The sequence below is a fragment of the Euprymna scolopes genome, chromosome 41 (genome assembly GCF_053919585.1).
Source record: "Euprymna scolopes isolate OS-2025 chromosome 41, ASM5391958v1, whole genome shotgun sequence".
Taxonomy (NCBI): Eukaryota; Metazoa; Mollusca; class Cephalopoda; order Sepiida; family Sepiolidae; genus Euprymna; species Euprymna scolopes.
The window spans coordinates 69,094,402-69,118,670 of NC_136522.1; the positions used below are offsets into that span (position 1 = coordinate 69,094,402).

Below are 24,269 nucleotides of genomic sequence, written 5' to 3' on the forward strand. Positions count from 1 at the left end.
CGGAACCACAAACGCTTGACATCAAATATCGTTTGGCTACCATTTCTTTATCTTGAATCACCTGAAATTATAATACAAGAAAGTAATTCGTACATGTTGGCGGCAGCGGTACTAATAATGGCAGCTACCATTTGACATCGGAAGATTTTTTTCTTTGTAGATTTCTACCTGCTGAGGAATTCCAGGAATTCGTAGCAGAATCTTAGAGAAAAAAAAAAGTCTTGTTTACCGATTCCGTGGAGTAGGTGAAAAAAAAAAATCATCAGCCGTCAAGTTTGTCAACTGAAAGATGAAAGTTGTTGCGGAGTCGTGCTCGTGCTTATACCGATCAAGTGTAGCCACCCCAGGGCCCTCATGACTATTTGTAACAAGATCAGACAACCATTTTGTTATTTTAAATTGTAATCGCTACTGCGTTTATATGAATCTAATGAACTTGATGAAACTTATTTTCTATCTTTTCTGTCTTCCTTTCCCTTCTCTCTCTCTCTCTCTCTCTCTCTCTTCTCGTTTTTTCTCTCTTTTCTCGTTTTTTCTCTCTTTTCTCGTTTTTTCTCTTTTTCTCTTTTTTCTTTTTTCTCTTTTTTCTCTCTTTTTTCTCTTTTTTCTCTCTCTTTTTTCTCTCTCTTTTTTCTCTCTCTTTTTTCTCTCTCTTTTTTCTCTCTTTTTTTTTCTCTCTTTTTTCTCTTTTTTTTCTCTCTTTTTTCTCTCTCTTTTTTCTCTCTCTCTTTTTTCTCTTTCTTTTTTCTCTTTCTTCCTCTTTCTTTCTTCCTCTCTTTCTTTCTTCCCCTCTCTCTCTCTCTCTGTCTCTCTCCCCTCCTTTGTCTTTCTTTCTCTTCCTACCTCCCCTCCTCTGTCTTTCTCCCTCCCTCTTTCTCCTTCCTTCTCTCCTTCTTTCTCTTTCCATCCCTCTTTCTCTTTCCCTCCCTCTTTCTCTTTCCCTCCCTCCCTCCCTCTCTTTCTCTCCCTCCTTCCCTGACTTCTCTTTGCCTCCATCCCTCTGTCTTTCTTCTCCTTCCCTCTCTCTCATTCATCGCCCATTTTTAAATCAAATCCATTGATTGATTGCTCTAGTTGGGAACCCATCGCAGTGCATCAAGAAGCCTCCCCACAGTGACTTGGCATTAAGCAAAAATTAAAATTCTTATTAAATAAGAACTTTAGTTTTTGCTTCTTGCCAGTCATGGCATTTTTTCTCTCCTCAAAATTTGAAAAGGTCTGGAACCTTTTTAATTTTTTGTATTTTAATTTTTCTTGCCTGATGAAATCAAATATGATTGAAACGGTCTGCACATCGTAGCAAGATCATAACTGTATTTACATAAATAATAATAAAAAATATAATTTGCTCTCTTTGATTGAGCACTATCAACGACCCTTGTTGAAATTCAATTATTCTTAATTTTTGGATATTTTTCTACCTGGAATATATATATATATATCATATATATATATATATATATATATATATATTGAACCATTTTCCATTAATGCAATTCCTTTGGATTTTACTTGTGGAAATGGAAATTTAATCAACTTTTTGGATTTTATCGTTATTGGATATTTTACCCTTCACCAGACTATCCATTCACGTGAAATCACCTTTTTCTTCCCTCTATTCCCTCTGCTTCATTATTTTTTACCAAGTAAGATCTATGACTTACTTGTAGTTTCATTAAATACTTTTGCAAGCAAAATCCGATCCCGCATTTTGCTAATCCCTACCCTCTGTTGAGAAGGAAAGTATTTCTTCAAAACTCTGCGGATTAAGGACTATCCACTTATTTTGTGCTTCCTTTTTAAAATTAAATGTTTTTAACTCTTTTTCAAAGTGTTTTTTAACATGTTTTATTAACTACTTGTTCTCATATATATATATATATATATATATATATATATATATATATATATATATAGAGAGAGAGAGAGAGAGAGAGAGAGAATGGGATAACAGATGAATAGCATCAAACATTAATTTATTATAAACTGTTTTAAAAAAAACATAGTTGTGCAAAGTAGACATACAAATAGCTGTGTTGGAGGAGCTTTATTTTCTGCACATTAAAAGCCGACCATTGTGTCTAACTCTGCCATCGAGGGGAAGCAAGTAAACTGAACAAACGTCCTCATTTTTTGTCTTTTTGGAAATAGCTCCCCCTCCTCCCCTGCATTCGTGGAGCGTAGAGTCTCAAGTGAGACTATTGGCGATCGCCCAAATATTTGATTATCTAAATCACTAATCTACCTTCTATTCTAATTAACCAATAATGCAGGAGGAATAATAGAGTTTGTTCACTCGGAAAGAGTGGCAGTGGCGCCCCCTAGCAGGCATAACTCCAAACAGGCAATCGTCCAAAGGTGTTAACTTAACATACATCGTTTCTCGGATTGATTTCCGTGCTTCTTGACATAACGGTAAATATGCTACGAAGGTCATTCTCCAAAAGTAAAGCCTCCTCTTTTTTATTTTTATTTATTTTTTTATTTTTATTTTTTTTTTTTAATCAAAAAGTTGAAGAGCTACAAAGACGGGAGTGATATCATTAAAACGAGTGACCTTTTGTACCCTAGAATTTATTTTTCTACATAGTCACCACCATTCTCAATGCACTTTTGCTAGGAATTCAATGATGCATCTCTGCTTCTGGCACATGTCTATGACAGGGGTTGCTTTCTTAGAGTCTTACACTGTCAATATCTGTTAACGAATAGATGAAACTTTCAGTTCATGAATGCATAAGTTCAGTCATCATAACAGTGCAATTTGCAATCCCCTCAGATTCATTTAAATGGAATAAAAAAAAAAAAGGAGGCATAATGTTTGGAACACCCCCATGGAAATAAAATTTTAATTGTAGGAAATACGTACTTGCTATGCTGATTAAAAAAAAAAAACAAAAAAAAAAACAAAAAAAAAACCGCTAACCAAATTTTATGAAAAACAGTCCAGTAATTCTTTTAGTTAAAAATTTTGCTTTTATTTTTATTTTTTATTTAATAGTTGCGTTTAGAGACACCATTGTCTTAATTGTAATGAAGGGGGAGGGGGGGACATGCGCGTGCGTGTGAGGACACTTCTCAACCTATATACTCAAAGGATTTTTTATCTACAGACTTGAAATTTAGTATATAGAATATTCAGACGTATGGAAAACTTTTAATCGGGTTTTCATCCAGAAAAAAGGGATGCTAAGGAGGTCAAAATAAAAAAAAATAAAAAATTAGTACTGCGGGGGGGGGGGATAAAAATTTTTTTAATCTATTTGTCAACTGTTTTCATGACTGCATATGCACGAATTGTTCACGTGACAGCTTATGTTAAGAATAAGTAGGTTTGAAGACAGTTTTTAAAGATTCTGCCAAGCTGACTTAATGGTTATCGTACTTGACTCATTGTCTTTAGATTTTGGTTTCGTTCTTAGCCCGAGTACTTCTTTTTTTTTTTTTTTTTTTTTTTTTTTTGCTTACAAGAAGTGAATGGTTTGAAAAACAATACTCGCATGCACATGTCTGTTTCTTTCATTGTTTTTTTTTTTTTTTTTTTTTTTTGTTTTTTTTTTACTTCATTTTCTTTTAAGGTTATGTTTAATACCGGGCAACGCCAGGTACATCTGCTAGCAGGTACTAAATTAAAAAAAAAAAATATTCTCATTTTTTTTTTTTTTTTTTTTTCCTTATGATTTTTTTTTTATATTCAAATCAGGATAAATAAAGCAAATAAATATTTTTGTTTTAGGGTTAAGACATTCTGTTTCAGCACGTTCTAGCATTTTCCATAAACTTCCCAGACGATTCCATAAACTGCATAAATAGCACAAAAAGAATATCAAAAGTCTTGATGGATGGAATAAAAACGGTGTACCTTAGCTGGGCGCCTATTAGCAATATTCTGTATAAGGACTGTGTTATTGTCTAAATTGGCCAGGCAGTGTATGGGAAAACTCAGGTGTTGAACAGAAGTTTTGTGATTTTTTTTTTTTATGCCAATATTGGCCAATTTTGTCAATGAAAAATATATTATTTATTTTTCATTAATTTTTATTTACTTATTTGCACAAACACTGGCTAATTTTTTTTAATGGAAAATATATTATTTATTTTATTATTTATTTGCACAAACGCTGGCCAATTTTTTCAACGAAAAATATATTTATTTATTTTATATATATTTATTAATTTCATTTATTTATTTGCACAAACGCTGGCCAATTTTTTCAACAAAAAATATATTTATTTATTTTATATATATTTATTAATTTCATTTATTTATTTGCACAAACGCTGGCCAAGTTTTTCAATAAAAATATTTCTCTAGTTAGTAATGACAGAAGTGCATTGAACTTCACTCTCTCCACTTTCATCAATTTTTTCAATGTGACCATACCATTGAAGTCTCCTGTTCTGTACACATGGTCTATATTTTCTGCTGTGAGGGGGGGGGGTGTCTACTTATATTGAGTTAAATGTTCACGTTACGGCACATCAACCCTTTGGGGGGGGGGGGGTTATAAAATAAAAGCTGAACATACTTTTTTTATATTTTGTCTCCGCATCTCTTGACCGTGACGGCTCCCCTGGAACAAAAGCTCATAACAAGACGCTAGTTTCATTTCTCTGGACAATTGGAACTTTATTCGTTTCATGGTCGTGCCCCTGTTCTCTACCTATCCTTAGGAGGTTGGGAATTTCTCTATCGATTCATCTGCCATACATCGCTACTCTTCGTCACTTCCACGAGAAGTCCTCATCTTCTGACAACTGTGTCTGTCGGACTCAAACTGAATTCTAACTCAAACTGAACTTTGACTGACCAAAAATGTCCCGTGTGTGTTTCTATATATAGAGGAAGGATATGGGTCCCTTACGTCACTGACACATCATTATGCACTCAATACTTATCAAGGTTGTTCCAGTTTTAAGCCTGAGTCAATCAGTTTGATTGAGTTTGACCCTCCTTGATCCTGTCTGCTCTAGAAAGCCTACCTTTGTCGGCTTGTTCTTCCTTATATGTAGTGGTAATGCTCTGCTAGTTAGTAATGACACAAGTGGAAAGAACTTATTCCGTCCAATTCTACCTTTTTGCAATTGCACCTGCTCCACCCTGTGCTCCAAATTTCAAAGGATTTTTGAGAGACGGCTTTTCCTGTATAGCTAATTTTACTTTGTTTGGCATAAACATTAACTTATTTATTTTGTTTTCATTTCAGGAGAGCCCTTGAAGAACGAGGGACGATGAATTTCGGGTATTCACGGTAAGAGATTGCTTTTCGCATTTCCTATTTTTGAATGAAAACCCCCGTCAGTAAGGAGTTTACCACCTATAGTGGAATTCTGCTTTTTTTTTTCTTTTATTATTATTATTATTATTATTATTTTTTCTTTTCTTTTTTTTTTTTTTTTTTTAATCCAGAAAAGACAAAAATATATAAAAAAAAAAATGTAGTGGAATTATGGCAACAAAATGTTGGAAAAAAAAATAAACAACTAAAGACAGGAAATTGTGGATGTAAGAATGGGATAAGAAACAGAAATTAGACAGGGCTTTACGTTGCGAGACAAACAGTTGCATTTGCAAGTGAGTTTTCCAAATGGCAACTAGAAATAAGATGCTTATCTTTTGGCGATTTTTTTTTTCTGATGATCTTCCAAAGTTCATTACTAAGTGAAAAACTTTTTTTGTTTTTGTTTTTTTTTGTTTTTTTGTTTTTGTTTTTTTTTTACTGATGATCTTCCAAAGTTCATTACTAAGTGAAAAACTTTTTTTTTTTTTTGTTTTTTTTTTTGTTTTTTTTTACTGATGATCTTCCAAAGTTCATTACTAAGTGAAAAACTTTTTTTTTTGTTTTGTTTTTGTTTTTTTGTTTTTTTTTTACTGATGATCTTCCAAAGTTCATTACTAAGTGAAAAACTTTTTTTTTTTTTGTTTTTGTTTTTTTTTTGTTTTTTTGTTTTTTTGTTGTTTTTTTTTACTGATGATCTTCCAAAGTTCATTACTAAGTGAAAAACTTTTTTTTTTTTTTTGTTTTTTTTTTTTTTGTTTTTTTTTTTTGTTTTTTTTTTGTTTTTTTTTTTGTTTTTTTTTTTGTTTTGTTTTTTTTTTACTGATGATCTTCCAAAGTTCATTACTAAGGGAAAAACTTTATTTTTTTTTTTTTGTTATTAAAACTACCAAAGTGAAAAATATCTTTTCAACCATTATTTTTTAATAAAACGAGTAAAGTCAAATTATTTAAACAATAAAAGGTTTAATTGGGATTTGTACACAACTGGCCAACTAGTAGATGGTCTGCAATAAAAAAAACAAAAAACGGTTTTCATAAAACGGAAATTGAATCATGTCGTCTTTTCTAGGACGATAATTTTATCATTTCACCCTGTATTGATGTTGAAAACACCATGGAATTTCCACTAGTTAAAGCATAAAGATACAGTTGCTAGTTGGCATTCAAAGAGTGAAGACATTGATGGTGTCAGTGAAAACATGGTCGTTGTGGGCCTCTCCTTAGATCTCCGCCCGCCTGTTCTTTTCGTATTTGCAGTTTGGTAGCGAGTATTCCGCCCGTGACACCTTGTATTTTTAGTCTGAATGCAAAATAATTATATGTGACCTCTGATTATTTTGGGCACCAACCTGTTGTACAACCACCGAGTTAGATGGGTAATAATGTAGTCGTCGAATGACAACGGTAGATTTCCAAGAAGTAATGATAAACAGGCACGTCTGCAAATAAATAGTTTATTACTTTAGCAGTTGATGAGAATTTTAATACCTGAATGTCAGGTTTAGCGTCTTTGGTAGATGAATACAAACATCTCCTGAAGAGGCTCTGTCCGTCTGTCAATTATATTCAAGTTGGAAATACAAGAAGGAATCTTTAATATAATTTACAGAAAGCAATGTTTGAACTTCTTTACAGAAAGGAATGTTTGAACTTCTTTACAGAAAGGAATGTTTGAACTTCTTTATAGAAAGGAATGTTTGAACTTCTTTATAGAAAGGAATGTTTGAACTTCTTCATAGAAAGGAATGTTTGAACTTCTTCATAGAAAGGAATGTTTGAACTTCTTCATAGAAAGGAATGTTTGAACTTCTTCATAGAAAGGAATGTTTGAACTTCTTCATAGAAAGGAATGTTTGAACTTCTTCATAGAAAGGAATGTTTGAACTTCTTCACAGAAAGCAATGTTTGAACTTCTTCATAGAAAGCAATGTTTGAACTTCTTCATAGAAAGGAATGTTTGAACTTCTTCATAGAAAGGAATGTTTGAACTTTTTCATAGAAAGGTACGTTTGAACTTTTTCATAGAAAGGTACGTTTGAACTTTTTCAGAGAAAGGTACGTTTGAACTTTTTCATAGAAAGGTACGTTTGAACTTTTTCATAGAAAGGTACGTTTGAACTTTTTCATAGAAAGGTACGTTTGAACTTTTTCATAGAAAGGTACGTTTGAACTTTTTCATAGAAAGGTACGTTTGAACTTTTTCATAGAAAGGTACGTTTGAACTTTTTCATAGAAAGGTACGTTTGAACTTCTTCATAGAAAGGTACGTTTGAACTTCTTCATAGAAAGGTACGTTTGAACTTCTTCATAGAAAGGTACGTTTGAACTTCTTCATAGAAAGGTACGTTTGAACTTCTTCATAGAAAGGTACGTTTGAACTTCTTCATAGAAAGGTACGTTTGAACTTCTTCATAGAAAGGTACGTTTGAACTTCGACAAAGGGAGGGTGGACCTGTAAATTCACCCTTGTCCGTTCGTCTGTCCGCACTTCTCTCAATAACTACACTTTGGAATTTTTTTAAATTTTGCACAAACATTAAGCATGATATGGAGTAAAATAATAACAGAGCGGATTTTCCGGGAAAACTCTAAAATTGACACTTTTGTGCTTATTAAAAAAATTGATGCCTTGGATTTTTTTATAAAACATTCTGAAAAGTTGAAGCTAACTGATTTCTATATAATTTTGTTTGTTTACACTTTGCGATAACTCTTGGGTGTGCCCCAGGGGTTCTTTTAGGACTAATAAAAACACACCATTTTTAGGGGACTATTTTACCATATTTGTCCAAAATTTTCTGTGTATGTCTGTTTAGCAGTTTTGCATGGTGCTGAACTCAAATTTAAATACGTTAAGGCCTTCAAGACTTTTGGGGCTAAATGGGGGTGGGGTGGGGAGCAAATGATGGACTTAGTCATTTTTTTTTTTTTTTTTTTTTTTTTTTTGCATGGTGCAGAACTCAAATTTACATATGTTAAGGCCTAAAATTGCATTTTCACCAGGATTTGACATCATCTGGGGGACTTTTGGGGCTAAATGGAGGGGGGGGGTAAATGCTGAACCTAGTCATTTTTTTTATGTCTCGTTCACTGTGCACTCACGGGGGACCATCCATGCTTCACTTGTTAAACTACAAAGTGATGCTTCCAGTGGTTTACGGATAGGAGATGGATATATTAAGTAGTTTATAGCAGGGAATGGTTTTTTTTTTTTTTACACGGTGGTCACCACTTATCAAGGCCCAGAAGCCACTCAGGGATAAGGGTTATTGCAAGTACAGTACGTTAGTGTGGAGATTTGATGAAGTGTTTACTTAAGGGGGCGGTTCATTAGGAATTTGTTAACGTTGGACTTGAAGACATCCAAGTTGTAGTCAGGTGGGAAGCAGGCAGACGGAACAGAGTTCCACAGGCGTGCAGTTCTAAGAAAGAAGCTTTGTTCATGGAATCTACGTTTTGATTTAGGCACAGATAAAGAGTGGGGGAAATTTTTCACAGTGGATTCAGCTAGACGGGTGTTTTTCGTGAAAGATTGGCGAGGGGGGTCCAGAAATTGGAGTTCAGACGAGCACCTGCCATGGAAATAACGATAAAACAAGGATAGGCTCGCAAGGTCTCTTCTGTGGGAGAGAGGTTGCAGGGTAGAGAAAAGGGCATCCCCCCCCCACACACACACTAAGCCACGAAGTCTATTTTGTACTCTGTCAAGGCAGGGTAGGCTGTTTTTAGCAGCTCCTGCCCAGATGTGGCAACAAATGATTTCTGTGAAGAAACGCTGAAACAAATTCATAAAAGGTGATGATGCTAAAGGTACTTTGGAGAAACGAATGTTTTAACTACAATATAAAGTTTAGACTACTTTATAGAAAGAAAATGTTTGAAAGTACATCGGGTTACTTCAATACAATTGAGTTAGATTCCATTTTTAACGGTATCTTCTGTTTATAGTGCAGAATAGTTAACTAAGACCCCCCCCCAAAAAAAAAAGTAAAATAAATAAATAACAACCATAACGGGTTACTAAATAATGACGTTATTTATTAATCAATCACTGCCCGTAAAAAGTTTTTAACTTCATGGATCTTTTTCAAACAAAGTTTACATTTTCTGGATCAGCGTTGCCGCCGCCGCGGCCACAAATAGTATATGTGATTTACGCACAAAAAAAAATGTTTAATTGTTTGCTGTAGAAATCGTGAATAATTTATTCGTATTTTCAGTGTTCCGGTTGCGCGTGCGTATATTTGTTTACACTTCCGTTTTAAACACAGAAAACTATTAAGCACATTGATTAAATCAGTGTTACAATTAGCTCAGGTAGTAGAATGACAGGCTGAATCTTAAGGTTCTAGTTTCGATTTCAGCTCCTGGCTTTCCCTTTATTTTTATACTCGCATTACAGCCCGGCGTTGCCCAGGTGTTTGGAGGTGTATGTGGAGCAAAAAAAAAAAAAAAAAAAATGGTTAATTTTTTTAACTTTGACCCCTATTATGACTCCTTAAAATTTATTGTTTTGGGCTTATATCAAGTTATTTAGATCGATGTCCAAGGAAGCTATATCTAAAATTTAAAGTGTTTAGACCCAAAATTGTCGGAGGAGTTTGGTAGAGTTATCAAAGGTCAAATCGTTAAACTTTGACTCCTTAACAGTCAAATATCTGGCCGAAAACTGATCACATAGATTTTCCCAAATCTCAGTACCCTGTATATCACATTTCGAGTCTGTAGACTGAAAATTGACAGAGTTATTGCGTAGACAGACACGTTCACTTTTATAGACATATAGATTTTCTTCATTTGTTTTAGTTGACCATAATAATAACCAGAAACAAATTTTAAAATCTTCACAGGAAGCAAGTTAAAAGAAATATTTTTGCAGAAAGATACGCATAAAAATGTTATGTTATTTAGCTTTTATGTTTTTATGTCCCCCATGCAATGCAGAGAATCTCCGCTAGTATAACAATAATCGATTCTTGTACAGAATAAGAACCGTGCTATTGTTGGAATTTTCCAGGCAGTTTATGTAAAACGCTGGAAGCTGCCAAACGAATGTTTTGTGAATCTTTTTTTTTTTTTTTTTTTTTTTTTTTGCCTCCCTACAAAAGCAAGGTTTTAATGTGGGAGAAAACCAGATCCCTAAAATGGGGTACTCTGGAAGTAGGTAAAAATAAAGATTGTCATTTTTTTCAATAAAAAAAAAAGAAGCCATTTCTGTTATACTTACTTGTATTTGTTTCGGCTATCGCTGTTGATTGGTTTAGCCGGCTCCACCCATTGCGTTAGTCACATCTCGGGTTGAAACCAACCATGCCCGATGATCTGATGTCGCAGCAGCCATAAGTATGAGCTATTTGCGGGTCCAGCGACATAGACCGTAGAGGTGAGGACCCAGAATAAACTTGGAGTCTTGTTTGACCGTCCTAATCCAATTCTTCAGCTGTCCACCTCAACGTTCTTCTAGCCTTGCAGCAACACTGGGTCGATGGCCTCGTGATGCCACCTGGTCGACAACGAACGACATGGCCAAACTAGCATAGATGCCTCATGAGGATGGTTTTTGCGAGAGAAGATGTCTTACAGCATGTGTGGACCACAGTTGAGGACAAAATGCTGCCAGCAAAGCCGGAGGATGCGGCGTAGACACTGATGATCAAATACCTCAAGTTTGTGCTGATCAGAGACCTGCATGGGCCACGTTTCACAACCATACAGGAGAATGGTATGAACAAGGGCATCGTAGATCCTGATTTTCCTTCTCAGTGATTTTGTGTCGGGACATAGACGGGTGTAAAGGCGGTTGGAGACAAGATGAGCGTTGTTGATGCGGTTAAGGATTTTCTTTCTCACCTTGGTCTATTGTGATGATTATGGAGCCAAAGTATTTGAACCAGTCAACCTCTTCAAAGGTGCCCCTGTTGAGGGTAATGGGTTGTTTTTCGGCTGGAAGGAATCCCACAATCGGTAGCTTTGTTTTCTGGGCGTTGATCTTCATGTAAATCTTTGCAGCAGTGGACTGCATCGTGTTTATTGCTTCTTGGATGTGGACAAAGTCATCACCAAGAATGACGATGTCGCCTGCATAGTCAAGGTTTGTTGAAAGTTGGTACCTGCTGTGACACTAGGGAAATTTTCTAGTGCAGTGCACTATTTCTAGTGTAGGCACTATTTCTGTTATGAAAATAAATAAATGAACAATTGATTAAAGAATGAAAACCATATTCTTTTTTATATTACTTGGTTTGATCGGACTATTGTTCTGATCCTGAGTGTTATTTATGCAACATTTTAGTCGGATTGTCCTTCGGACGTCTTCAGGCATGTTTGTTGTTGCTTGAAAAAAACAAAAAAGAAAAGTTATTGGCTCCGTAAATGTTTCTGTATTCTGTAAGTTAGTCTTTATTTTATGGTCATTGTTTCAAATTTGTGAAAAAAATTGGTTGGCAAAGAATGTAAAAACAGCAACTAAATGTTAAGTAATTGACTTCTACTATTAAAACTGACATCCTCAAATTTCCTGACTCCTGGTGAAAACCCTTTGACTTGTTATCACTATCTTGGACAGGTCCGAAGTGGCCAAAATAGTGATGAGTAACCAGTTCTGGGACTTGTGGACTGGTACTAGGTTTGATGTCTGGTTTGATTGTGTGTAACAACACATTGTTGGAAAATCCGAACCCTAAGATCGGAATGGGCATGGAATATGTGCCTACATAAGAGATGGCTTTCCATGTGGTAGAGACATCTCTAGAGAAGACCTTAAATTACCTTGCTCATGCCACTGCATTTGTATTTACTCTCTATCGCCCTCACAACAGCTGAGTTACTATCTTTAAAAGTATATCCAAGAAAATTGACCACATCGTGTCTGCTCATCCTTCAGCTAACATTCACGTCTGTGGAAACTTCGATGTCCACAATGTGGAATGGTTAGCCCACTCAAACAAGACAGATGATGAGAGGGACGGGGGTGGGTCTGTCACGATTTCTTTGCTTATGACCTAATTCAGATTGTTCATGAATCCACCCGTATGCCTGACACTGACGGTCAGTATGCAAGTTTCCTAGACCTTTTTCTCTCAACTTGCCCTGAGCTATGCTCATCTGCTGTTCTGTCTCCACTAGGATCTTCTGACCACTCGTTTGTATTAGTTAAAATAAAAATGAAATGTAATAAGTGCTCAGACATACCTCTCCATCGATACTCTATGGCTGACTGGGATAGCTTCCGTACATTTATATCAGATCTACCTCTGAGTTCAATGTTTAAAAATAACGTGTCCTCTATAGTATCAAGCTGACAGAATGGTTAATTGTAGGTATAGACCACTTCATACCTTTGAAAAAGTAGTTTACTTGACCGCTTCGTACCCTTCAAAAAATTTTGGCAAAAACCTAACAGCCAGAAGTGGTTCTCTCCAGAATGTACTGTTGCCATTGCGCACAGAAATCACTTTATCCATTGCTTCCAATGTAACACGTACTGAGACTAAAATTGCTTTCAGGACTGCCAGTAACCACTGTAAAAGAGTAATAAAGAATGTGAGAGAGTTGTATGCTCAGTCCGTTAAGTCCAAAATAGTTGAGCAGTGGTTTGGTTCCCACCAGTTTTGGCAAATAGCAAACAGGATGCTGAACAGAAGTGTATGCTCTATCCCAACCATCATTAATGGACCTGAGGTAATCCCGTCAGCATCAGATAAAGCCAAACTCTTTGCCAAGAACTTTTCAGATAATCCTACCCTATGCGATTAAGGCCGCCAACCCCCCCTGTATTTCAGTTGCCCTTTTCTCTTCCCTGCAACCTCTTTCCCACAAAAGAAACATCATGTGCCTGTCTCTGCTTTATCGTTATTTTCATGGCAAGTGCTCATGCGAACTCCAATCTATGGTCCCCCCCTCGCCAAACTTTCATGAAAAACACCTGTCTAGCTGAAACCACTATCAATAATTTCCCTAACTCAACCTAAACATAGATTCCATAAACAAAGCTTCCGTCTTAGAACTGCACGCCTGTGGAACTCTCTTCCGTTTGCCTGCTTTCCAGCTGACTACAATATGGTCATCTTCAAGTCCAATGTAAACAAGTTCTTGATGAGCCATTCCCCTTAAGTAATCCAATTTACCAAATTTCCACTACTAACGATTACTACGATATTGTCCCATTGACTACCGTATACTCATTAACCCTTATCCTCGAGTGGTCTCCAGGCCTTGATAAGTAGTGACTCCTATGTATAAAAAAAAAGAAAAGAAATATTTCTTTGAAAAATAATTGTAATCTTCAATGTTGTCATTTGCTCTGCTTACCTTGTTTCGTATCCGACAATGTTGCTACCAAATTGCATCGTTACCGCCTTCAAAATTTAATTTTTTTACAAACTATGCACAATTATTTTCAACTTCTAACCATTCATGGTAATCGAACGAGAGCAAACTACTTCCAAATAAAGGATTCTGTTCGAAGTTTTGTGCAGATTCCTGAGTCTGAAAGAAAGACTTCTCTAGTCTGACAGAAAAACTTCTCTGGTCTCTCTAATCTGACAGAAAAAAAAACAAATTTCTAGCCTGACAGAAAAAAAAAACAAATTTCTAGCCTGACAGAAAAAAAAAACAAATTTCTAGCCTGACAGAAAAAAAAACAAATTTCTAGCCTGACAGAAAAAAAAACAAATTTCTAGCCTGACAGAAAATAAAAAACAAATTTCTAGCCTGACAGAAAATAAAAAACAAATTTCTAGCCTGACAGAAAATAAAAAACAAATTTCTAGCCTGACAGAAAATAAAAAACAAATTTCTAGCCTGACAGAAAATAAAAAACAAATTTCTAGCCTGACAGAAAATAAAAAACAAATTTCTAGCCTGACAGAAAATAAAAAATAAATTTCTAGCCTGACAGAAAAAAAAAAAAAAATTTCTAGTCTGACAGAAAAAATTCACCTGGAGGTTTAAAAAAAAAAAAAAAAAATGGAGAAGGTTCAAGATTACATCGATTAAATCAATGTGTGACTAAAACTCAAGACGAGATCAGTAGTCCAAAGAATCTAAATAATATGAAATTTCATTTTCGTTGTTTAAAATTTTTTTTTTGTTTAAATTTTTCCAGTGACATGGATTATGGTTATGAAGCTGATAGCAACCTGGATGGCTCGGATCATCATTATCCTCGGACAGGCACTTTAATTCCGGTGGACAATTCTTCACCAAACTCATCCCGAATGTCAATCCCGAGCACAGGAAGTTTCAAGCCATTAAGATCGGCACCAACACAGGTCAGTAAAAACTGCGGATAACTTGTCGCTTCCTTTGTCTTAAAATTGATCTTTTCCATCCACGCAACGTGTTACTCATTTCTGATAACATAAGTTACGAAGTAGTTTTGTTCTTACCCCCCCATTTCAATTTTATTTTTTGCGTTTCGATGTTAATTCCCATGCATACATACTCTTTCAGTTGTGCGTACGAGAAGGACCCACAAGCTAGTTGTATCTTTCAATTGTTGTATATTGCTACCATGCTTAAAATATTTCCATTTTGCGGATGTCCAACGCGAACAGAGACCCCACAATATTATTGTACCACCTTTGAAACCTACTTATCTAAGTACTTTAATTAATGTCGTTTCAAAATATATTTGGTCATGGGATCTCTCTCCATAAACCCTTGGAAAAGATTGTGACATATTTCTATACTATAGACGTCCTCTGCAAACACAAAGACCCTACAATATTATGGTAGCATCTTACAAACTACTTTCCATTTTATTGCTGTCTGGCGTGAATGCAAACCCCGCAATATTATTGTACCAACTTTGTTCAAACTGAAATATGTTTATCTAAATACTTAAATTAATACCGTTTTCTGTGGATGTCTGGTGCGAAGGCAGACCCCACGATATTACTGTACCGCTTTTGTTCATACCACGGTGTAGAGAAGAACTCCGACTTAACTTGGAGCTTCACCTTAAGCAAAAGGTCATTGAGTACCTTTTTTTCTTTCTTTTTTTTTCTTTCTTTTTTTTTCTTTCTTTTTTTTTCTTTCTTTTTTTCTTTCTTTTTTTTTCTTTTTTTCTTTCTTTTTTTTTCTTTTTTTTCTTTTTTTTCTTTTTTCTTTTTTTTCTTTTTTTTTCTTTTTTTCTTTTTTTTTCTTTTTTTTCTTTTCTTTTTTTTCTTTTTCTTTTTCTTTTTTTTCTTTTTTCTTTTTTTTTTCTTTTTTTTTTAGTCTTTGGCGTGATTTGACCGAGAATTAAACTTGGGTCTTGCAGGTCATTAACAAACGCTAATGATTATGCAGAATAGGCCAGTCAAAAAGAGCACCTAAAATGCCGAAAAAGTGCGTTGCTCAGGGTTTCATCCGAAATATGACGATGACGCGGTCCATATTCCGTATAGATGTAGTAGTAAACCTCTTGAAAGCAAGGTCCTGAATATGACCGTAAACTATATCTGATGGTGAGGCCCCAGCTTGCGGGCTTTGGGGAGTGTGGAGCCACCCTTTAATTGCCATTGCTCCCAGGTCAACTCTGACACGGAGTGGTAGTACCTGTTAAGGTCCCAACTGTGAGTTAAATAAAAACTGACTTGAAAAAAAAACAAATATATTCTATTAAAAAATTTTTCTTCAGAATCACTGGATTCGGCATTAAATAACCTGAAAAGGGTTGATATGCCGTAAAACAACCAACCAACCAACAAGCTTGATACAAATATGTTTGTAAGTTTTAGCTTAATAGGGTTTACAAACAGTTTGACAAATGGGGTCATTATGAAACGTTTTCCACGACTGTTACGGGTGGAATTGTGTCAATTACCTTTCCAATACTTCAAATCCTAAAGAATTAGGATAAGGCCGATGAAAGAAAAGCAAGACATAAAATGTCTGGAACAATCTCTAACCGCAAACGAAATAATTATATATTATCTCTCACATTTTGAAAATTATATTGCTTATTGCTCGTTAGGTAAACTTGTCATGATGACATCCTTAGCGAGTATAAAAATTCCTACTCGTGAGACATCGACTTGGGTTATAGCTGGTCGCGATGATCACATTCCTTGTTCGAGACGAAAGTAGGTTCATTCCACTGTTGGATTTTGTTGCGGTTTATTTGATCCGTGATAGTTAATAAGACTTTCTTGTGTGTGGCGCGTTTGCTCAGTTGGTAGAGTGCTTGCCTCGCATGCAAGAGACTCGAGTATAAATGTGTCTAACTGATGAGCCCAAATGAGGGCGAAACTCTTGGACTTCCGGTTTGTTGGCTTTTATGGCTCTTGTGAGCTGCGACGTTGTCTGGCTGTGGAAATAATTATATATTCTCTCACATTCTGAAGATTATATATATTTCCGTAAAACCTCTGGTCTTGGTGGAAGGGAGATTAAAACTTGCTGCTATGGTTTCAAATGATTTGAAATATAACAGCAAGGGGAGACTTGATTCCAAATATTTCTATAGTTATATCTCTCCTTTTTTGGAAATAGCGTACGATTATGAATATTTCCAGGCCTGAGATTTTGGGGAAATATATATAGTAGAACCCAGGCATTAAAAATTAGTAACAAAATACAGTACAGTATATAATACACATGTATATAATTAAATAACATTATAAATAACAACGTAAGGCAGAGTAAATACCATAATCAGGGTCCGGAAAAATATTCTAAAATCCTAAGGCCACCATATCCCAAGGTTCTACTGAATATATATAATATATATATGGATATATCTATACTTGTAGCCAAATTGAATATTCAAATGCTCATATCTTTGGTTCTATGCGACGAAACTGCATGAAAATTTTGCAGGCTTTTTGAAGATTATAATACAATTCTATGATTAAAATTTTACGGCAATTGGTGAAAAAGAACCTACATTTTACAACTAATAAAATGTGCCCAAATTTGCTTACAGTTATATGTATAGTGTCCAACCAGGTATGCTTCAGTTTTGCTGGTTTGGTTGTCTCCCCTGTGACCTTGCCAGGCCACTAATATATCTTGGAAGTTTTTTAACCTTGAAAACTATATAAAAAAAAAAAATGATAAAAAAATTTTTACAGTCCTTCATTGGAAAATTATTTTTTCAATAAGTCCTGCAATCACTGAATCAACTTTCTTTCTCAAACTTACAGTAGTCCCAAGTTTTCAGAGATCATCAGTTGTTTACCATAAAACACTGTTTCAGGGATTTAAAAACAAAACAGTATATTAAACCATGGCTCCCCAGCAGTGTTGATCAAACACCACCTGTTCCTCCAATACTTTTCTGACCATTGTTTTTCTATTTTCTTTGTCTTTTCAGGCTGGACGGAAGATGATCAGTCCATTAGACGGTGCACATCCAGCCGGCCGTAGCTCTTTATCCTCTCTTCCACAAGACCAATTAGATGATGGCTACAATCCCTACACCGCCCGTGTCCGAGGCATGGATCCTGCTGCTGTCGACTCTCGGACCTCCCCCCGTCCACAGATTGTGCCAAACCGAGCTGGGTCTACCACACCGACCAGGTCAAATATCTACCATCTTCAGACCATCCCCACCCCACAGAGCTTAAAATCCAAGCCATTGATAGGGAACCCTAGCCCGATGGCGAATGCCAATATTCCACCCCTGCGCCATATACCGGGGCCCTGTTCGACCTTCTATTCTAATCAAGCATATATAGCTCAATCTAAGCGGACTAGGTATTTTTTCCCCTTTATTTTTTCTTGATGTTAGCATGGATACGAAGCATGCTTAGTCTCACAATTGTAAGTAGTATTACTAAAAGCATGAACATTTTTTCCCCTGACATATAACTGCATTCCGCAAACTTAGCGATGCATCATGGGACTCTTTTTGTGTGTGTTTGGGGAGGGTCTTTCAAATGTTGTTTTTGTTTTGTCGGTTGTTGTCCTATTGTTTTTTTCCGTTGAAAGGGATTGGCCGTAATATATTTGACGTTGGTCCAGAATCCCTCCTCCTCGTGAAAAAATGTAAAATAAAAATCCGTATGATGTACGTACCGTACCCGTGACAAAACAAAAAAAAAAAAATCGTACACCAAAAAATTATTTTTATAATGAAAATAATTATAAGTTAATTTGAGTTTTTCCAGTGCTCCCTTCTGCTTATGTTAAGAATGGTTTTTGAAAATCTAAACTTCGAATTATCTCCCTTGTTTATTCAAACTCTTGCAAGATCGTCACTAATTGTTTAACCATGAAATTTTATTTTCTTATTTAAAAATAAAATTACTGGATTAAAGTACATGATTTTAATAGAAAAATCAAATTTTATGACTAAACGGCAAACGATGATTTCGCAATACCATTTTGAAAACAGTCTGAAGAAATAAGGGAGATAACTTTAAATTCAAACTTTTGCAAGATTTTAAAACGCCATTTTTAACATGGGGGAGACGAGGGAGGGGCATTGGAAAAACTAAAATTCCCTTTAAAATTATTTTCTTTATAAAAAAAATATAGAACTACCTGATTTTTGGTGTAGGTTTTTTTTTTCTTTTCATCAAAGATAGGTACACTATATAGATGTTTCTTTATTTCTGTTTTTTTTTTGTTTTTTGTTTTTTTCATGGAGGAAGCTTCTGGACAAGCACCATATATATATATATATATATATATTTTTAGTTGGGCATAGATTATATTGTTGTAAATGGGGTTTCAAGTATATACAAAAGTAAATGGCGTATTGATCGATTAAGTCATCTATTATGGAAAGGACAGTTATGCGCAAATGCTTCCAGTTAAGTCTACACAGAAACTACACAAGATACCCACAAAGTAAAAAAAATAGAAATAAAACTATTACATGAAAAGTCTAATTTATAGAACTTACAATCTGTCTCCATTTTTTTTTTTTTTTTTCTTTTTTCAAAGTGTGTCTACTTCAAGACGCAAGGTTGCAGGGCAGCCAGAGGCGGCTCAAATGATTGTATTTTTGTGGATCATTCTTTTCTAGGAGTTTAGCCGGTAAAAATAGCTGTTAAAGGATTAAAATTGGAAAAATTTGAACTTGGCAGGCATAAGTCGACTGAACATTAAAAACGGTTCACTATTAACTATTTCTTATCCATCTGACGATAGCTCAAACAATAACAACTAAGGCTGAAGCGCTATATGTTTTGGTTTCGATTCTAGCTGATGGCACCTACATATTTATTTATTTTTTTTTAACTTTTGAAATCGCTACTATATATTGGGTACAATATAATAATTAATAAAGAATTGACTATATAATAATAAATATGAAATCTGCATAAATTAAAATATATTTAAACATATTTTATGACTGAGCAATGCCAGTTGCCTAGCTAATATAAAACAAACAAAAACAAAATATGGATACTTGAAAGAATAAAAAAAAAAAAAACTTACTGCTAGGAGCTATTACTGAACGCATACGTAATAAATCCTAAAAACAGCAAAATCCCACCCATTCACTGCTTAGGCACTAGATGCTGGAAAGATTAGATGTTTTAATAGTTTCTTTCTTTGAACTGCTGGAATTTGGAGTTCCCGCCCTGTTTCCTGCTTCTTTGACTGTACTAACATGCAGAAGTTTAGATATGATGCAAATAGACATTTCGTTCTCAACTCCCTCAATAGTGCATGATCCCAAATCGTAGCCCCTTACACCCAAGTGGCAATATGCTTTGTTTGGGGTGAAAAGGAGGAAAAAAAAGGTTTATATTGCCACTTGAACGCAAAAGGGGCAACTATTTTGGACCATGCATAGAGGGGCACAATATAGGGAGTTGAGCAGCGAGATGTCTGTTCAGATTAAACTATGTTAGAAAGCAGAAACTTTCCAAAACCACATCACGTCATTATTGATCATAAACTGATCACATCAGTATTGCAAAAACTTGCTGGCATCCCGTCAATGTCTGTCATCAAATGTGAAGTCTTGAGATTGTTAAGTCATGTTAAGCGTTCCAGAGTAGGTTGGTTGGTTTGGTTTACGGCATATCAACACTTTTCGCGTTATTTAATGGCGAATCCAGTTATTTTGTAAATAGTATTCATGTTGCATCCAGTTATTTTGTAGAAGTTTTTTTATTCTTCAAACTTTTTGTATTTTCAATCGCTAGTTTGTAGTGTTTGGTTTGGTTGCTTTTTTTTTTTAAGTGGATTTTATTAGCAGAGAAAAGAACGTTCAGAGCAACGAATAAGGAAAAAACACCGTTTTTTTTTTGTTTTTGTTTTTTGTTTGCTTATTTTATGTTTGTAAAAAAAATTTTTTTTAAACTTTCGCATTTTTTTTTCCTTTTGTTAAAGTTAAAAGTATGGAATAAAAAAAAAACATACTTTCACCACTTATTAAGATCCAAAGGTTTGGTTTGGTTGTTTTGCTTTATGGCATATCAACCCTTTTCGGGTTATTTAATGCTGAATCTAGTTATTTTGAAGAAGGTCTTTATTCTTCAAGTTTTTTGTATCTTCAATCGCTATTTTGTAGTGTTTGGTTTGGTTGTTTTATAGTGGATTTTAACGTTTTTGTTTCCTGCTCTGCAGAATATGAATGAGTTTTGCAATGGAAGAGGGAAAAAGGTTACAGTAGTAATGTTTGGTACTTTTTAAGTTAGGAAACCAGTCAGAAAGTGAGGGAGATAGAAAGAGAAAGGGGAAGAAGGAAAAGCGGGAAAAGGTGGGTTGTTTTTTTGTTTTTGCAGAACATAATTAAGTTTTGTAAAAGGAAGTAGAAAAACAAAAAGCATCAATGTTAGGCGCATTTCGTCTCAGGAAGCCAATATCTTTAGACAGCCTGATCTGGTAGCACCAAGTCAGGGTAGGGTTATGCAAAATATGCGTTGAAGTCATAATGCAAGGAAGGTCGACAAAAGAAAAGATGATTATAAAGATAAATGAAGGGAACACCTTGGCTCAAGATCATAGGCACTGAGCCATGTTAGTGTTTATTCTGCGGCTATCAGAGAAAAGAGTTTTTTTAAAACTTTTAAGAAAAGGGAATAGTAGTCCAGATAATCCAAACACAATTTTGGGGTTAATAATCTGCAATGAAGGTTTTAACTTCCATTGCAAAATATGTTAATTTGACCTTTGACATGCTTGACTGATTTTTGTAGTGTTGTATGAATTTCTCCCCATAAAACTTTGTCCCATTTTCATTTTTAATAACTTTTCTTTCTTTTGCTTGGAAACTTTGTAGTAATTAATGTTGCGTGAATTTTTATTTATCTTTACTCGTAACTTTTTACAAAAAAAAAAAATTTATTTACCTTTACCAGTAGCTTTCAAAAAAAAATTTTATCTTTTTCTTTTCATTAATTTTTTTCCTTTTACATTTCGTTTTCTATGTTATTTTTTATTTATTTATTTATTTTTCCTTTTTTTCTTTTCCCTTTTCTTTTGTCCCTTTTTCTCTTTTTTTCATTTTTTTCCTTTTCTTTTTTCCTTTTTCTCTTTTCCTTTTGGTTTTTTTTTCTACTGTTTTCTTACTCATATTTTCTCTTTTCTTTTCCTCTCTTGTTTCTCTTTCTTTTTTCGCTATTTTTCCTTTTCCTTTTTTTTTCGTTTTATTTTTAATTCACCCTCATTTTTTTTTTCTTTTCATTTTTTCATTTTTTTAGACTAACCATAACATGAGTTCTTACCGATCTTTTTTTCTTTTTTTTTGTTTTAGCTAAAACAAGTTGCTTCCCTTTGTTCAATTAAAAAAACGCATGCATTTAACATTTGTTTTTATGTAATTTTTTTTTTTCAAATCTCGAATTTGTCCTTTTTTTTTTTTTTTTTTTCAGAAAATGTTATTTTTTGTATATTTCTTTTTGACATGCATCGTTTATGACGTTTTTCACATTGACATGATAAATATTCAGCCTGACAATTCCCTGTCAATGAAATGTAGCTTAATTGCCATAAGTATCTGGTTCTTTTTCATTATTATAGTGGAATTTGAAAAATGACATATTGAATTTCAAGTGAAACCAGTAGTATCTACCGAACTGTCATGTCAGAGTAATGAACACATCCAAAAATGATGAAAAATGATAAGGTTGAAAATTAATTATTAATGAAAACAGTTTTCAAAGATAATTAGTGAAAATTTTGTAAATTGCTAAATTGGTCAAAGATTTACAGTTTTCAGAAAATATTTTACCTCCCTTTTTGTTGCAGTTAGAACTCTCCGGTTTCTCTTTTAAGCAAAACTCAATTTTCGTCAGCTGTCTTCAAAAATTATTTTCATTAATAATTAATTTTCTAACTTATTGTTTTGTGTAATTTTGGGATATTTTCGTTACTGTGACATGACAATTCAGTAGATATCATTGGTTTGACTTGAAATTCAATATTTCGATCTTCAAATTTCATGACAATAACAAAGAAGCACCAAGTATCTTTTCATAACTTACAAATTAAAAAAAAATATATATCATCTAGAATTGGATAATTTATGATAAATATATTGTTCTTTCCAGAAAACTGCAACCTTTTTTTTTTTTTTTTTTTACAGGCATTTAAAATTATCGTTGACTTTTTAAAATTCGGTATGTTATTTCTATGCATCTTATAAGATGACTGACCAAATTTTATGATTTCAAGCCCAAATGAACAGCTACAACAGGATTTGGAATACATCCTACTAAAGCCTGATTGTCACAGTTGATGAATTTCAAAAATGCAATCTGGATGTGAGGGCACTTTAGAAGAACGATATGCAATAAAATTCTGTTTTAAACTTCGAAAAAATGCCACAGAAATGTATGGAATGCTCCAGACTGATTTTGGATCATCTTGCATGAATCGAACATCAGTTTTTGAGTGGCATAAGAGATTCTGTGGTGTGGGAGGAGCAAGCAAGTCAGAATACCAGAGTTGATTGGCCAAATAAAGAATTTCATGGATAAGGATTGTCATGTGTCTATAAAGACAATAAGTGAACAATTTGATGTCAGTGTGGGAACTGTACACACAATTATTCACGAGGAACTGAAGATGCGGAAGATTTGTGTGAATGCACCAGTCCACAACTCCATCCTTGTCACAGACTATTTGACTAAGATGGTCATCAAGACAGTTCTACGTCCTCCCTAACCTCTTCCCTCTCGCTTTCATTTTTTAATTACCCCATCCAAAACAGGCCCTGTCGGTGGGGCATTAGAATACACCGACTGCAGAGGGTAAAAGTCCCTCAATGGGGATCCTGGATATGACCTTAAACTATATCCAGTGGTGAGGCCCCAGCTTGTGGGCTTTGGGGAGTGTGGAGCCACCCTTTAATTACCATTGCTCCCAGGTCCACTCTAACCCGGAGTGGTAGTGCCTGTTAGGGTCCCAACTATGGGTTAAATAGAAACCGACGTGAAAACAACAAATATATTCTATTAAAAATTTTTTTCTTCAAAATCTTTGGATTCGGCATTAAATAACCCGAAAAGGGTTGATATACCGTAAAACAAAAACAACCAACGAACCCATCCAAAACATGTCTTTTTTTTTTTTTTTATTTGCTTAATTATCTTTTTTATATTTGATAGACAAGGCTACCTGAGACATTGCCTGGGACAAAATGAAAAAGTGGTTTAAAAAAAAAAAAAAAGCAAATATATACCAAATAAATGTTACCAAAGGCAAGACAAGTTATTCTTCTACCTACCTGGATAAGTTTTTTTGTGTGTTTTAACTTATTTTAAAGTGTTTATTGAGTTTGCAACACAAGTACTGCCAAGTTAAAATGACAACAAGATAGTGGACATGAGATTGTTATGGTGGAAGTCTTGAGAATCACTCAAAACACAAAAAAGAACAAAATGCTGATAGAAATTCACCCAATATGTCACCGTGACATTTATTGGATGAATTTTTATCAGCATTTTGTTTAATTTTTTATTTTCAGCAATTATCGAGATGCCATAGATATGATCCTCTCATGGCCCTCATTTTTCTTGTCTCAACCTAAAAGTCTGTTTTTAAAACTAAATAAACGTTTTAAAGTAAGTAAAAACACTAAATAAAAAAAACTTA

The 24,269-nt window shown here is 34.4% G+C and overlaps 1 protein-coding gene across 37 annotated transcripts in view; it reads left to right on the top strand.

Annotated features, from left to right (window-relative positions):
• The window catches only part of LOC145266600 (splicing regulator ARVCF-like), a 494,180-nt gene that overhangs the window by 243,134 nt on the left and 226,777 nt on the right, over positions 1-24,269 (top strand). For 24 of the 37 annotated variants that reach the window (XR_013864759.1, XR_013864755.1, XR_013864758.1 and 21 more), the window contains 3 exons: positions 5,208-5,252; positions 14,389-14,554; positions 17,584-17,966. Coding sequence is in view for 27 of the 37 variants with exons in the window: in XM_080122458.1 (XP_079978584.1) it covers positions 5,208-5,252; positions 14,389-14,554; positions 17,584-17,966 (594 nt within the window). In the remaining 10 variants the exon portion in view is untranslated. The remainder of the gene's footprint in view (positions 1-5,207; positions 5,253-14,388; positions 14,555-17,583; positions 17,967-24,269) is intronic. The other 13 variants (XR_013864761.1, XR_013864762.1, XM_080122462.1 and 10 more) reach the window with 1 other exon arrangement.